The sequence below is a fragment of the Lampetra fluviatilis genome, chromosome 32 (genome assembly GCF_964198595.1).
Source record: "Lampetra fluviatilis chromosome 32, kcLamFluv1.1, whole genome shotgun sequence".
NCBI lineage: Eukaryota > Metazoa > Chordata > Hyperoartia > Petromyzontiformes > Petromyzontidae > Lampetra > Lampetra fluviatilis.
The window spans coordinates 8,332,893-8,350,227 of NC_136306.1; the positions used below are offsets into that span (position 1 = coordinate 8,332,893).

General features: G+C 45.4%; 1 protein-coding gene across 2 annotated transcripts in view; it reads right to left on the reverse strand.

The window, feature by feature from the left end:
• LOC144943707 (synapsin-3-like) overlaps nucleotides 1–17,335 on the reverse strand; it is a 157,737-nt gene that overhangs the window by 115,416 nt on the left and 24,986 nt on the right. For both annotated transcript variants that reach the window (XM_078871470.1, XM_078871469.1), the window contains exon 2: nucleotides 11,091–11,148. In XM_078871470.1, coding sequence (XP_078727596.1) covers nucleotides 11,091–11,148 — 58 coding nt within the window. The remainder of the gene's footprint in view (nucleotides 1–11,090; nucleotides 11,149–17,335) is intronic.

Below are 17,335 nucleotides of genomic sequence, written 5' to 3' on the forward strand. Positions count from 1 at the left end.
TTGCACGTCCGAGAGAGAGAGAGAGGATGTGCACTTGGCGAGGCGTTGGGAGCAGACGGCAGGGCGGGCTGCCTGCCAAATGTCTCATAGGAGACAGCTGGGCCCTGCAACTGATTGATTGACATCAGAGGGGATGAGTTTTTGGTGCAAACGAATCATTAATTTGCCCCCAACTTTACTGAAGTCGTTCTCAAAACGTTTAAACCACTCACGGGCAGCAGGAACGTGGCATTTTACACGTACTTATTTCTAGCTCGCCTGCCTAAATTCACCACTATAATCATATCTTTGCCGGAAACCCTGCGATCTCCGCCTGCCTCAGCTCACTAAATAAAGTCAAAACAACACAAGATAACGCCGCCTCTCAAACCATAAGCCAGCCCTCCTCTCTCATCAGAATTTGCCACGTGATGTAAGGCATGGGATCTGCAAGGTGGCCCAAAGATGACAGTGCCAAGTGTCACCCTCTTGATATGCGTGGTGGATTTTAAATTGTTGGAATTTTATTTCACCGGGTAAGGCCCACTGCGTTATCTAGCTCTTTGGTTCAGAAGCGACCTTAGCCATCACACATGATAGGTCAACGAAGTGGCTTTTTCATGTGGAAATGTATATCAGCAGCCAAATATTCTTAACGCGTGATGTTGATTCTAAATGTGGAGGGAAAAACTGCAGGACCCGGAGAAAAACATCCACGCGACCATGGAGAGAGCATGCAAACTCCATTCGTGCAGTCATCAGGGTTGGGATTGAACCCACGACATCCTGTATACCAGGCGAGGTAGTTAACATCTCGCCACCGTGGCACCCCATAGCGTGTTCTCCAGATGATAAGATGGGAGTTTTTGCCCCTCTGTATTTTAAAGCAATAGTTGTGGGTGCGTTTAAAAGTCCATTCAGTATTGCATGTTTATTATTTTATTGATTTAAATATTACAACATCTAACATAGATAATACCTATAATAACAAAAAAATAACAAAAAACAAAAACTTCGTTTCGATTGCAACACAAGCGGTCGTCTTCAGAACCTATCTACGTGACTTTACCGAAAGACCCAAAGAATATGAATTCCTGCAGTCACGAAAGCTTTAAGTCAAGATAGACAATACCGTAAGATGGAACATTTCATTTGCAATGGGTGTCCAGTGACACACACAAGTAGCAAACACGGATATTGCGACCCATTTTTACATAACTTTATGAACACCGTGTGCAACTCTTAAGGGTGCGTCTTACTTTCCGGAACGTTCTATAACCTGGAGGAGACAGTAGCACCTCAAAAAGAAGGGAACATCGTGAGAAAAAAACAGGGCAGATGGCAAACCCTATTCAGTGGTCCCTCGGTTTACAATGCCATCAATTGACGATATTTCGATGAACGATCCGCCTCCCATAAAGGGGTCCCCATTGTTTCAATTAACGATACATTTTCGATTAACGATGCTTACGATATCACGCGGACCCGCCAATTTCGGCCAATCGGAGCGCTTCTATAAGTGGACTCAGCAGCAGTCCTCAGCCAATCAGCGAACAGCGGTTTGTTGCGCGGGTTTGAGAGCAGCTGACTCGCTTAAGCCTAAGGTAATATTTTTTTTATTTTAATGCTTTATTTATTAATTACTTATCCATGTTTCTCTTAATATGAATGCTTTAATATGTCCTTATAATGATTATTTATTAATGTTGCGTGTTTAAATATTACAAACTATGTTTTTTTAGGACGACAAAGGTCAACTTCCGTTCGTCTGGGAACACATTAAGCCCGTACAATGTATTTCCTATATTCGATGAACGATCATTTCAATTCACGATGGTTTTCGTGGAACCAATTAATATCGTTAACCGAGGAACAATCTTTACCTCGTATCTTCTACCCATCCTCGCGACCACGACCCCTAACCCTAAAGACAAAGATCCCCCGTATAGCCTTCCCAGAATATTGGGGCCAAGTGCTGTTAGCGAGCAGCACCTACGAAGGCCGGCACAGCACACACGAGGGGGGTGAGTGGCCAGCACCACTCCCGGCCACCTTTGCCTCCCCAGTGGCGATGTTTACACACCGCACCAGCTACTCATTTGAGGCTGAGCCGACCTCGTGTAAGGCCCAGAACCGGTTCAGATAATCATCGCCGGTGCCGACGTTGGCCGTGAAGCGGGAGTCGAACCCGTGTGGCCGGGTTCTTAGCGCAGCGCGCTCACCGCTACTTCACTGCACCCCCCCCCCTCTTACAACCGCATCGCATCCACAACATCAGCCCGTCCGCCCTTCTGGACGGCATCACGCGCTCCACACAGCCCGTGCCACTTTACCAGCAACTGCTACCCCCCCCCCTCTCGTTTCCCACGTTAGAACAAATTTGTGTGGTGTTGGGTTTTTTTTTAAATCACAACTAGCCGCGGGGCGATTCTGGGGTAGGGGGTTGGGGATGATTGAGGGGTTTGTTGTTCACGCTGCAGGCTTGTTTGTGGTTGCAACACACGCACACATACACACAACAGTCGTGGTAACTTCACGGCAAGAAACCTTGAAGCCCTGCTGCCACCGTGGCGAGGCGGGAGCCCATTATGACATGCGGGGTCACACCGGTTCCGTGAACCAATCAAAAAAAGGGGTTGTCGAGAGCGGAGCAATTGCTAACGTTGCACCGTTTGACTTCGTGTAAAAAAAACAAAAAACAAAGGTACAGCAACTACAATTGCTGGCTCACAACCACTGCTGATGGAAAGGGCCCTCCAGTAAGAGGGAGCTCTTCCCGAAGGTACGTTGTCCTGCTCTTCCAAGATGCCCTGGGGGATTTAAGAAATGCGTTGCCTGCTGTGCGGGGAAACGGAACTGACCTCTGGATTGCATGTCCGGTGTGCTAACCACCGTGGCTTCGTCCTTTACATGAGGCATATTTGTTTGTTCAAGATTTTAAGCTTTCATGACTGCAAGGATTCATACTCTAAGTTTTTCCGGTAAAGTCACGTAGGTAAAAAAAAAATTAAAATTAATACAAATAAAATAATAAAAATCACGACGTTTCGGAGGCAACACAAGTTTCCGTCATCAGGTGGGACCGTCACAGCCAGATTTGCTGTATCAAGTGAGGCAGGGATTCCAAGATGCAAGTTCTTAAATACAAGTTAAGGGGGAGGAGAGGGGGGGGGCTTACCACATTCTGATAAGCTCCCCCCCTCTCCTCCCCCTTAACTTGTATCTTTCGGTAAAGTCACGCTCGCAGCAGATATCGCGGTTTTCACCTGAAGACGGGCGCTTGTGTTGCGTTCGAAACGTCGTGATTTATTTTGTTTTATTTCTACCTACGTGACTTTACCGAAGGAACCAAAGAGTATATTTGTTTTTTGTTTAGTTTTTAAACGTGAACACTGTTAAGATACCGTATCATCAATGACACTCTTAGGTTTTTTCGGTAAAGTCACGTAGGTAAAAAATTAAATTAAAAGTTAATAAAAGTAATAATGGAAATAAAATAAAATAATAAATCACGACGTTTCGGAGGCAACACAAGTCTCCGTCATCAGGTGGGACCGTCACAGCTAAATTTACTGTATCATTTACTGTAACAGTAAATTTAGCTGTGACGGTCCCACCTGATGACGGAGACTTGTGTTGCCTCCGAAACGTCGTAATTTATTATTTTCTTTTATTTCCATTATTACTTTTATTAACTTTTAATTTTATTTTTTACCTACGTGACTTTACCGAAAAAACCTAAGAGTATGAATCCTTGCAGTCACGAAAGCTTCAAATCTAGAATCATCAATGATGTTTGTTTGCCCAGGCGGGGAATCGATCTCGGCATGCTGGGGGGGGAGGGTTCCCAGTGCTGTCACTGCGCCTCCGCTCGGCACAGACCGCAGACACTCACGTGATCACGTTGGCCACACAATCTAAAGAAAGTCAGATGACTCGCGGTTAGGGAAAAGGCCAAGTTGGGTTGTGTCTAGGGAACACGCAATCTTGATCGAATTATGGTGACATTTGTTATTTTTACTTATTGTGGAGCATTACGAAGAAGAACAACACCATAGCCCAGAGCTGATTGTACGTAGCCGTCAATTATCACCGTTCAGTTTTCTCCGTCGATCTTATTTCTATTGTGCAAGACAAACTTGCCATTTAGCTCTAAATGGATGTAAATCAGACAAATGCAAAATCTGGAGATGATTACTTTTCATTTGCACGAAAGCCATCCGGAATGAAGCTTAGGTCGCATAGCCATCCTTTACATAACAAAAACAAGTCATCCTGGTGATAATAACGAACACAAATTTAAAAAAATGTGTTTACAAGAGGCGGAATTATATGATATGGAAATCTGAAATGTTTCATGCAGTCCTGTCGTTGGTAACCAGCCTGAGACCGTCACCTCTCCACACTTGGGAATCTGGTTTTAGTCTGCCAGGAATCGAACCCAGGGGAAACTCAACAATTCCAACTCACCTGGCCACAGCAGCTTGTCATTGTTATTGTAAAGGTGGCTTGATTATAATTAAATCGCTCTCCTTTCGTTTAGTCGTTATTTGTGCTTCGTTTCCATACTGTACTTAATTTAATTCTAGATTTGAAGCTTTCGTGACTGCAAGGATTCATACTCTTTCTTTTTTTCGGTAAAGTCACGTAGGTAAACATACATAATAAAAAAATAGAAATAATAATAGAAATAAAATAATATAAATAGTAATAGAAATAAAATAATTATTTTATTTATATTATTATTTCTATGATTTGTATTATTTATTATTACCTACGTGACTTTACCGAAAAAACTAAGAGTATGTACTTCATTTTGTTTGAGTTTTCTCACGTGATTTTCGTGACTCAGGTCACTCTTGCAAAATGAGATGTATCCTGGCCCTCTTGAGGTCTCTCTTACCTTGTTAAACAAAATAAAAAAACCCTTCTACTCTGGTGTTCCGTGGGAGAAGCTTGAATTGGACAATGAGATTAGGGAAATGTCCATTTCATTGCGGTGGTTAGGCTCTAGCATTCAAGATGTATATCCAAAGCTAAATCGATTCTATCAGAATGTATTCAAAAGATATCTAAAACATCTAAAAATGTACTTTTGCTGGGATGCTGCTCCAAAGCCCGATACAGATCAGCATTCACTGCTGATCAGCTCATCCACCTGGGCTTTAAATGAAAAGCTAATTAAAAGATATTAAACATAGCTGCATCTGGTGATGTATAAATCAAGTCCTGTGTGACGCCATTCCCCCCAGAAGTCAAAATTCAGAGGCATCGAACCCACATGGGTGTTTGTTTAGTTTTGGATCATTGGCAGAGACAGAGCATTAAAACATGCTGCGCGTTGCAAAGTTGTGTTTGTCAATTTCAAGACCCATATGTGGGGCCCTATTTTAGGTAACGTGTTGTTCTGTCGAACGTTGCAATGCAGAACCATCTTGAGAAAGCAACTTGAGACTCAGTGAGGCTCCCCGATTAAATTAGTGTTCTTTTAAATAACGTATGCCTTACTGTCTCAATTGTGATTCTTGTTTTAAACGGAAAACCACTCTTAACCCACGGACAGATGCGTGCTTAGAATACATTGAAAGACAGACGGAAACAAGAATCCATTGGCGAGAGAACACATGCAGTTTAGAGACATCATTCAGACTACATAATGGGACCTCCTTTGCCAGTACCAACATATACTAATAGGGGTTTTCCCCTTTTTTCTGGCAACAAAACTGACACCTTTTGCAAGGAATCATGCTTACATTAACCACAATACTTGCAGTCAAATGCAAACAAAAAACAATACTCTGATAATTTATGCATTGTCTTTGAAACTGATTGGTCCACACCAGAGACAGCTTTCTTTAGAGCCTTTCTTTAGAGCCTAGTTTCATATGGTGTTCGACCAGATGACGCCATATGAGACTATGCTCTAAAGAAAGCTGTCTCTGGTGTGGACCAATCAGTTTCAAAGACAATGCATACATTATCAGAGTATTGTTTTTTGTTTGCATTTGACTGCAAGTATTGTGGTGAATGTAAGTATGATTCCTTGCAAAAGGTGTCAGTTTTGTTGCCAGAAAAAAGGGGAAAAACCCCTATTAGTATCATTCAGATTGTTAACACAAGAGGCGAGTGGGCATGGGCAGGACCCGTCATGAGAAGGGACGACAGCCGAAGGCCATGAGTAGTGATTGGAGTGGCGGTCAAGGAGCAGAACGCGTCCAATGGGTGTGTCCACCGAGGAGACGAAGAGATAATGGTCGATCTTCATTCTACGTGCCAAATATCGCCCTCAATAAAGTAAGCATCGGTGCACATCGCAGCGGAACGGGAATGGTACAGAGGGCACGGAGCAACAGGAATGGCAAAAGAAACCCGCCACGACCTCTGCGGCTAGCACCAAGCGATGAAAGTGCAACAGCGCGCAGCGAATAGCATAAGAAAGATGAGTAGTAAATGAACGTAGATAAAATAAAATAAATGAAAAGTAAAGAGACCGTTTATTTTTAAACATTGTTTGATTGATATTCTTAGGTTTTTTTCGGTAAAGTCACGTAGGTAAAAAAATAAAAATTCATAAAAGTAAAATAAAAATAAAATAAAAATCACGACGTTTCGGAGGCAACACAAGCTTCCGTCTTCAGGTGGAACCGTCACAGCACGATAGCTGTATCAAGTGAGAGAAATTCCAAGAAAACAGTCCTTGTATATATACTGGTTGAGGGTGGGAGGAGCCAAGGTAGGCCCTGAATATTATTTTTGTGAGGTTCGGTGCGGCTGAAGCACACTGTTATGAATGGGCCTTTGTTGTGTAAACTAGGTGCGGATTATGTAAAGGTGCGTGTAAAAGGGACTGAGCCTTTTTGTTATGTAGAGGTGATGCGGCTGAAATTGTTTGATTGTATGGGAAGGCAGGTCTGAGTAGGTGAGTCTTGCCGAGACCACGGAATTGAGAGACACTCGGTGCATTTCGGATGCCCGGTGGCAGGCAAGCGGGGAGCTACCAGATGTTTTGGGGCTGCGCACAAGAAGGCTTCGTCGGGTGAACAATCCCTGGGCTGTGCAAGCCTTTCTGTTCCCGTGGAACGGAGTGTGGTGTATGTGCCTGAGGTGTTGGGTGTGCAGGTGTTGGGTGTGCAGGTGTTGGGTGTGCAGGTGTTGGGTGTGCAGGTGTTGGGTGTGCAGGTGTTGGGTGTGCAGGTGTTGGGTGTGCAGGTGTTGGGTGTGCAGGTGTTGGGTGTGCAGGTGTTGGGTGTGCAGGTGTTGGGTGTGCAGGTGTTGGGTGTGCAGGTGTTGGGTGTGCAGGTGTTGGGTGTGCAGGTGTTGGGTGTGCAGGTGTTGGGTGTGCAGGTTCTGGGTGCATTATTACATCGTGAGGTCACAGACGATGGTAGTGGTTCGAGAAGACCTTCATCCAGCAGGAGATACATGACGTCTGATAAATCATGACGCTGTGCTTATTGGTTTACGTTGAACTTATCCGTTGATATAATTATCCTCGCGAAAAATTTGAAAGGTTGAATGCAGCCGTGTAATTATATACTGATTATGAAGCCGAACAATACGTGCATTGAATCACACGTGTAACAATGCACGTTTTTCACACTGAAATATTTGGTATGTGAAGGGTTCGCGGCGTTATCTCTGCAGCCACTGGAGGCCGCTACATTCAACTCAATGTTTAAAAAAAGGGAAGAATACATTCTTCAATCAAATCGCGGCCCTGAAAAGAGGGAAGAATACATTCTTAAATGAAATTCCGACCCTGCGATCCTGACCATTCCGTTACCGACTGGGGGTGCGTTGGGGCGGGTGAATAGTTGCCTCGACAGTCGAAGGGCATTCATCCTTTTTAGTTGAACAAGAGACCTCTCAGGACTCGTGACATTGTGTGTAATTGCCTATGCTGCTTAACATTAAAATAAAATTGATGGAGAACGCAGGCTTGGAGAATTGATCGCATGAAGAGTATACTTAATTTTGTTGCCATATTTATCCCTGAAGGGCACTGTGCACTACATTCCAATTGGATAATTGGATCACGTGGGGTGGGGCGGTGGTGCGTCGGTTAGTGCACTGCACGATTAACCTATGAGTTTCATTGCCGAGCACGGCTAACATCAATGGCATTTGACACCTGAACCGATTCCTGGGCGCTCGCCCCTTTTCAGCAACCCACACAGGTCAGCGTGGTGAAGTGTGGTCAACCATTGCCCTCAACAGACATGTTTTTTGGAAGCATTCGTCCCTCGGTCGATTGACAAATGCCTGTCAATTATGAATAATTGGCAAGCGACTACGAATTGCGTAACATTTAAAATAAACCACGAGCACATATTGAATCTCGAATCAGTATTAAACTGCGCTGCTGCTGCTGCTGCTGCTGCTGTGATGTAACAGCTGGCACACTGGAACGGCAATTCGCTTGTCTCCGATTCAATATCCCAGTGCGGCAGTTGAATACATTGAGCAAGTTTTTCAAATCTCCTCGAATCTCTGTCCAGCCAACCGTATGAATGAGGACACCACTCATAATAAGGGCTTTCGGATTAGATCGCGTAAGTATAAATGCGTCGCAACCCTCCACCACTCGACACGGCCAATCAGTAAAATAATGTGTCACGTTAACAAAACGCCAATAAGTTACTTCTTCAGCCCACCGGTGTGTTTGAAGAGTGAATCCGCAACATTTAGAATTTGAGTACACCACTATTAGTCGATCGTCACGTTGCCTGCGGTGGGGCAAATGGTGCATTGGTACTCCCAAGATATCTGACCAGTGTGGAAGAGTAGGCCAAATACCATCCACAGGAGCTCTCCAAAGCTCCCTCTAGCGAAGGCCCTTCTGCCAGCAGTGGAATGAGCAAGTCACTGCTCACCTTTTAGTTGTATCTGTAAGTATTAGCAGAGCTGGACGGCAAGAGGCACTTAATGTTTTGTAATTGGCCGTAGGGAATCGCTACCACTGGCAAGGCGATGGATGAAATGTTCCATGGGCTCACTATGTTAGCAATTGAAAAGCAAGCAATGCACGCTGTGACCTCTGCTCCAGCGAATGCTTGTACTGCTCAAGGTCAAAGCGCACGGTAACAATGCCACTCAAAGCCACTTAATCCCAGAGCCTGCGACACGCCGGCCGTTCACATGGCTGTGGCATTGTGAGCAAATCCACAGAGCGGTGGCTGTGTAATCATTTTATGACCAGATTATACGTTTCTTTCTTTTATGTGTTCATATATGTAACGTTTTAAATCAAAATTTTTTATCCCGATTGTGCTGTCGATGTGATGTCACACCTGCATATTTGGAGTTTGTGTGTCTCTCGCCCCCCGTGGTGGCGTGGATCTTTCTAAGGGTCCTCCGGTTTTTTCTCCACATTTATAGCCGCACGCACGCTCGCTCGCTTCAGAGTGTTTGGCCCCTATACATTTCCACATGGTAAGCCACTTCGTTCAGCTCATCATTTGTGATAACCAGGTCGCTTCTCAAAAGCAGCTATGTAGCTCAGTGGGCCTTCTCTAGTAAAATAAAACGTTAGTTTCGTTTAAATAGTTTATTTCACACCACTGCTCCTCCCAACAGCCACGACAATATCCTAAGGGGACCATCAAAGCCATAAATATCGCTGATAATTCACAGAGGGAATTATCAGAGGTGTAATAATTAATCGATTAATATGGATTCTTAAGCGCGCGGATAAATGCATGAACCGTGTTGTCGAAAAATTTACGTTTTTCAATTCGTACGTGTTACGCCTGAGCCACATCAGCCACTAGAGGTTGCTACATTGACCACAGTGTCAAGGAATAGATTCTTGAAATAAATCTCAACAAATCATTGCATCGCAAGGGGAGTGAATAGTTGTGCCCCTAGTAATTAGGTTGAAACTTCACGAGAAAATGTTTTATTAATAGCAATTACAATACATTTTTGACAAACTCTTTAAAAGGGGAATAATTTTGCTGTCACACAGAGGCGCGTGTTGTGATGGACAATAATTATGGTGAAAACAATGAGTTTCTTCGTTTGCTCCAGCAATACGTAAGAAGTGCACAACGGTATGACGTTTATAATTACCAGTTTCAAAATAACATTTCTGAGGTCCAGGCAGCTGCCCCAGTTTCTAAAGTGATTTCTCAAGTGTAGTGAGTTGATGGGTCCCATAAAAAAAAACTCCGATCATATGAAATTTGGTTCTGCATCAAATTTCTTTAATTTCCAACTGTAATAGGCAAATATATCGATATCATAATCGGGATAAAGTTGATGGAAAAGAAACAAAAAACGTCAAAGTAAATACCGTTGCTCTTGACTTTCTCTCCATTGCGCTTCAAAAGAAAACGCGTCTCTCTAGGGCCAGCTGTCATCACAACCTTCCGTGCACAAGCGCTTGACGAAAGCACGGCACCGTCGCATTCCCAAAACCCGTCTCAAACGGGACACATCTGAGGGCGCTCTCCAAAAGGCGTCACGAGGACGAGGTGGTGATTAACACATACGAGGCTATTCTCCACACTTCTCCCCCCCACCACCACCCCCCGTCGTTTCCTTTGCTGGCAGATGTATGTGACGTGCGTAGCAGACGACAGATTCTGTAGACGTGTTCCGTGCAAAAAAGGGCCGAAAATAATTGGTTCCCTTAAACTTAAATTTCGATTTAAAGCTTTCGTGACTGTAGGGGATTCATCTTCTTGGTTCTTTGGTAAAGTCACGTAAAGGGAAATAATAAAATAATAAAAATAAAACATTAAATAATTCTCACGACGTTTCGGCCTCAACGCAAGCAGCCGTCCTCAGGTGAAAAGACAGACATGTTCTTCGCCTGAGGACGGCTGCTTGCGTTGTGGCCGAAACGTCGTGAGAATTATTTTATTCTGTTTTATTTTTATTATTTTATTATTTCCCTTCTACGTGACTTTACCGAAAGAACCAAGAATATGGTTCCCTTAAACTTATCCGTAGTCACATGGAGCTGGAAAAGGCCACCCACATCCGAACGAGTAGCGGCGCGCTGATTTGCACCTGACCAGAATTGTCCCCACGCAAATTCCCGTGAGGGCGAACTCCTCGCCACGTGGTACAATCCCGGGCACTCGGGTGTGTCTCTTGAATCTCACCTGTTCCACCTTGATGTCGTATTCTCCGTGTATCTTCTTGCCTTTGAAGAACTTGGCCCTGCGAAAGGCAAGGACATGTAAAAGTGGATTTTAAAAAAGTAAAGTCACTTTAAAGCCACTGCTGGAGAATTTGAGAAGAAAGTTCACTGCCTAGTCCAAACTAACCCGGGGCATGTGGCAGTGAAGTCTCCCTGAAAATAAATATTTTAGTAAACGTAAATACACGTGGAATACATTAATTCATTGCACGTAGCATTTTGATGGCAATACAATTTGTTTTCGTACTTATCGAACATTGTTATATTGATATTGAAATGGAAGCTCATTAATATCGTTGCCTTTTTGTAATTGTTGAGAAGCATCGAACGGATTCTGGTGCTTTGTAAAAATCTAGCCTTGAACAGGTAAAAATATGCACAACGACGCACTTAAAGATTATAATTTAATACGCCCTGAATGGATTCAATTATTGAAATAGATTGTTACGCATATAATTCACGTATTGACTTGGCTTGTGACTTTCACATTTACTTAGGGCTTCCGTAAGTTACACGCAGACAGAGAGCCAATGAGAAATAAAACACACACACAATAAGGCGACGAAAACAATCGCATACACCACGCTTCAAAGTTGTCATGTATGGACTTGAAATGCGAAAGAAAACAGAACGCCGACTTGACTGATTTTGAATTTAGCCGCTACACTTCACCTGTAACGTCTGTGCTATCACAGTTATTAAATCCCTGCGGGCTCCCGTTCTGTGCCATGGTGGGTGCATTTAATAATCCACGTGTAACAGTGTGGCACTTCGTGTCAATGGAGCACGGGGCCATGGGATTCGGGGCCTACTGGCAGATACGGCCAAGGGAAAAATGTGGCTGTTTAATAATGGATGCAAGGAAAATGAACTCAGGGCTTTGTTCAATGCATTAACACACGCTCACGATGTGCTTACAAGGCTTCTGTGTTGACCCCTAACATTTTTGTAACTTTGCATATTAATTTAAATTTTAAATAGACCTGACCATTAAGTTGTTTTTAAATCGAATTAAATGGGAGTCACAAGACATCTTGGACCGCCCTGTGTACATCGGTGACGCGCGTGTTGCCACGTGTTTTTTTTGTCTTATGGCACTGGCCAAGGTCGGCGACTTTCCCAACGTGCGCCGTTGGGAGGAATAAAAAAGAAGGCACGAGCAAATTTTCCCGAGTATCTCAGAGGGATGAAAGGTTTGTGTGAGATTGCCAAGCCATCACCGGCTGGGATATTCCACGGATGAGGCCTGATCTGCCATCCGAGAAATGGAGTCTTTGTGTCTCAGTCACCGATGACTGCACAAAATAAATTATACATCTTTGAATACGGGTTTTTATGCTGCTTGGTCCAGCCTATCCCACTGTGAGCAGCTTGAAATAAAGAAATAAAGGCAGATAAATACATATATATATAGAGGCACACATAAATAAGACTTTCATTTATACAAAGAAGCCTCACTCACTGAGTCTCACGACTCTTTTTTTTTTTGGGCAGCTACTGTCTCGGGATTACTGACCAATTGCAGACACTGAATTATTTGGTTTGTTGGACGGCAACCCGAGTGTCTGGAGAAACCCCACACACACGACGGAAACAATGCTCAAAGCCCCGCACCGCACCGCACCATCGCTGTACTGTACTGCCATTGTGTGGCCACCTATCAGCGCGGGCATACATTGCCTCGTCTATCCAGGCACTCTCCCATCCTAATAATAACAACCAGGCTCCACCCTGCTTAGCTTCCACGATCAGGCAGCATCGGGTGCATTTAAAGCCACGTTATCAACAGATTATGGAGTGGAACAACGATTTGCACAGTGTGAAGGAGTGAACTCGTGTGTGTGCCTTATAGAAAATTGAGGGCACACCAAATAGGTTTGTTTTATGTCTCTTCTGGGGTCGTTTTTTCCCACTCGACCATATTTGGCTCAGCAATTTTAGGGAGTTCGGAACTGCAGCAGAAATGCTGAGCTTGTATCTAAATCGCCGACGGCACCTTTAGGACCAAAATTCACATTCATAAAATTGGGGTATACTATTGATTCTCATAGAGAAACAAACGAGGCAGACAGTGCTTTAGTCAATATGTGTCCCCATTGTGTTTTGTCTAGGTAATGACGACCACGCAAAACATTTGCACAGACGCATATAAAAACAGAACTCCGTTCTGTATCTCCCCACAATCATACAAATACGTTTCAGTCCATCGACCTATGGGCTTTGCAGACCAATGTCATCCAATATTATTCAGCATCACTTGTGTAAGTGAGCAACCTATGGACCGATTTTGACCTTCTGTGTCTCATTAGCAGAGCTAGGCATGTTAAACATTTCTCTGGGTTATCAGGTGTTTTTGGCCAAGTGATCTTTAACTACGGGGGTCCTGTTCAATGCAAAAACACAATATCATATAAGCTCATGTATTGATGTGGAACATTATGTGCAGCATACATACAAGATTATTGATCTATTTATTTTTTACGAAAAGAATATGTCCTCAAGTAGTGGTTCACCATTACACCTGGAGTACTTTGTTGACTGTGATTTCACTTTCCCTCGAAAGACCTCTCACTCCAAGCATGGCCTCTTCCCCAATGGCAAATGCTATCCTTATGCTAGTTGAAGACAAAGACAACGATCTCCAGTATAGCCTTAACAGACTGTTGGGGCAAGTACTGTTAGCGAGCACCTATGAAGGCCAGAACGGCACACAAGGGGTGGGTGGCCAGCACCACGCCCGACCGCCTTTGTCTCTCCATTGACCACATTTACACACCGCACAAGGTACTCATTTGAGGCTGAGTCGACCTAGGGGAGGCCCAGGACCGGTTCGGATAATCGTCCCTGATTTTGGCCGCCCCACTACACAGAGGCAGCTTCCAAGCCACCCACACAACTGGAAAGAACCCCGAAACAAATGTGATGTTTTTTTCTTCAAGCGATGAGTCACCTGGAATCGGGCCACTTAGAACGCTCTTCCGATACGTTCAATGTGAACAAAACACATTCCTGCGGAGGGAGCTGGTAGGAGCGTTGGGTTGTTCGGTCAATGGCCAGGGTCAACGGCGGCGTGGTGTATTCCGCAAAAATGGCCGACTGTGAGGGTGGGCACAAGCCGGCGTGAGTAGGTTAAACCTTGAGTTTTATAAGGGCACCACGGGGTGACCAGCCCCTCCCCACCCAGCCCCACCCCTCCCACCCCCCACCCAGCCCCACCCTCCCCACCCAGCCCGTCCCCACCCTCCCCTCTCCACCCAGCCCCACTCCTCCCATTTTTGGATGCACAACGGACGGAAGGAAACAATAATCCCCTGTGGGCTACTGTAACCAGGAGGTTCCTACCAGTATAAGCATGTCATCATGATCATCAGACAAGGAACATCAACCATCAGGTGAACTCCAGTCATCCTCGCAGCTGATTTTGGCGAGCCATCGAACAAAGACGTTCTCTGCACTGTGCTTTCAGATGCGCTTTTGTGGCTGTCTGGAACGTTCTTCCTGCCGATAATAGGAAGCCGCTGTAGCTATGCACTTTTAAATCTAGATTGAAAACTCAATTCTTTAGAACTGCTTTTCGTGTTTCATTTGTTGGCCTTCCCCCGCGCCTCCGGTTAGCATGGCTGGCTACGTAGGGTGTGAAAAGAAGTTCAACATACATATATACACACTAGTTGTCAGCAGCAGAGAAATACTCTTACGTATATCGACATGCTCTCGTGTTTTTTTTCTCACCGCACTCACTTAACGTGCAGTAAAAAAGAAAAGTACACCGACCAATTTGGTCGACATTGATCACAACCGCGGATTTTAATGAGGTGCCAAAGTGTGAAAAGTTTGCCTTTTTTCTTCATACGGATCGTTACAACAACACACCGATTGATTTGAATGTGCATTCTAGAGCAGCGAAGCACGTAGACGGTTTGTGCCTAAACATCCACGACAGTTGCTAAGCTCTGTAAGCTATGCCCGGGTCGACGTAGCAGCCACCGTGTGACCCAAAACTCGCGCTCCTCGCCACCCAAATGACGCGATTGACCTCGTGCCCCCGCACCTCCTATGAGCACGATCGGCTACGTACGGTGCGAAAGAAGTTCAACACACAGACACACTACGACCTCCCTGTGGTCCTACACACTGCGCTGTTAGCGAGCACCTATGAAGGCTGGAACGACACGAGGGGATAGGGGCCAACACGATGCCCCATCCGCCTCTGGTGCCTCAGTGCTGATGCTCACACACACACACTGGCACCAGGTACACTTTTACGGCTGCGCCGACACAGGAGAAGCCCAGGACTGGTTCAGTTCAGATATTCATCACTGACGTTTGCCGCGAGAGGGAAACCAACTTGGATTCGTAACCCAAGGCCGTAGCCATGGAGTCAAAATTGGGGGGGACCAAATCTTCCAGGGGGTCTGGGGGTCCCCCCCCCCCAAAATTGTTTTTTAAATTTGAAAACGAATTTCCTGCCATTTGCTGCCTAAAATGTAAAAAAATTCACTACCACATGGGATGGACTTTTTATTTATTTTTGCAATAATGTCTAAGAGTGTGTTGTATTACATTGCTCTGTTTTACTTTTTTACATTTTCTTGTTTTATTGTATGTAATGGCAGAGATTGGGGATTTATAAAGTACAACCATAACCACAATCATATGAAGATAAATCTATGCATTGTTATATGAAGACAAGTCCAGATATTGTGGTCAAGGTTTAGCAAATTGTTGTTTTTATTGACATAGCATAGAAATTATTATTTAAAAAAATATTTTCATAGCAATATATTGGGGGGGACATTTTGAGCATATTTGAATATTGGGACACATCCCCCCCCAATATTATAATTATGGCCTTGTCGTAACCACTAGACTACCGCCCTGCACAAGCCTCGGCGCCGTGAAAAGCCTCACCTCTTGCCCACCACCCACCGACAACCAAAGACAAAGATCCCCCCCGAATAGCCTTCAGCAGACCGTTGGGCCAAGTGCTTTTAGCGAGCACCTTTGAAAGTTGGCACAACACACCGCGACCAGGTTCTCATTTGAGGCCGAGTCGACCTAGGGGTGGCCCAGAACCGGTTCAGATTAACCGCCATCCAACTTGGCCCGCGAACGGGAATCGAACTCGCGACGCCGGGGGGGGGGGGGGGGGGGTTCGCGGGGCAGCAGCGGTGCCCACCGCTGCGTCGCCACCACCAGCGCCACCACCCGCACCACCACCCGCGGCACCACCCGCGCCACCACCCGCGCCACCACCCACGCCACCACCCACGCCACCACCCGCACCACCACCCACGCCACCACCAGCGGCACCACCCGTGCCACCACCCGCACCACCACCCACGCCACCACCAGCGGCACCATCAGTGGCACCGCCGTCGTTGCCCCATCGGCGGCAAGCCCTTTCCGCTGAGATATGGCGGCGCCGCGCGAGCCACGACCCGCAAGGAATGTCGCCGAGCCGTGTGGGCGGCAAGAGAGTGATAACGACGACGCGGGGCTTTTGAAGTCGCCGCGACCTCGACTGACAGCGACATTCCTCGCGGCCCGCCTCTATCTCCCTGGTTGGTAGGGATTTGAATTGGGGTGAGGATCGATACCTACTCTATCCACGCGAGTTCAAATTCGAATCGGTTCAATGTGTGACGTGCAAACTCCGCTGAGAGCCACGGGGATTTTGCGTCTCTTTTGAAAGAGGTCCATGTTATTTTAATTAGAGTGATCATTAATATTAATACAATATTCATTCGTTTGCAGCCGCTGGTGGGCGAATGCCAACCTCACACCGTAGCTGTCACCGGTATTGTTTTGTGCTGTACTTCCAACACGCTCATCGGTGAGGCCACATTTGCTGAGGGTGAACGGGTTGCCCGGCCAGCCAGGACTTGTTCAGATATCAATTTCCACTGTCAAGGAATCGAACTTTGATGACACCCAATGCTATAAACGACTACGCTACCACTCCACCCCATTAAAAAAAAAAATTTAAATCACGAAAGGACAGTTATTTGTATGATTTAGTTGCGGGTCATTTTCCATTTGGGCTTGTTCATAGACTATCATGGCCTGAACCATTCACAACGTACTCGGCTCTCAGTATGAACGGCTTGTGGTGGGACCCCAAACTACTACGGTCTGTTCTCCTATCACGCGGTAGTTGCGTTCCGAAAGAACACCGCGTTATGGAAAAATCGCGTTTATCCTGTC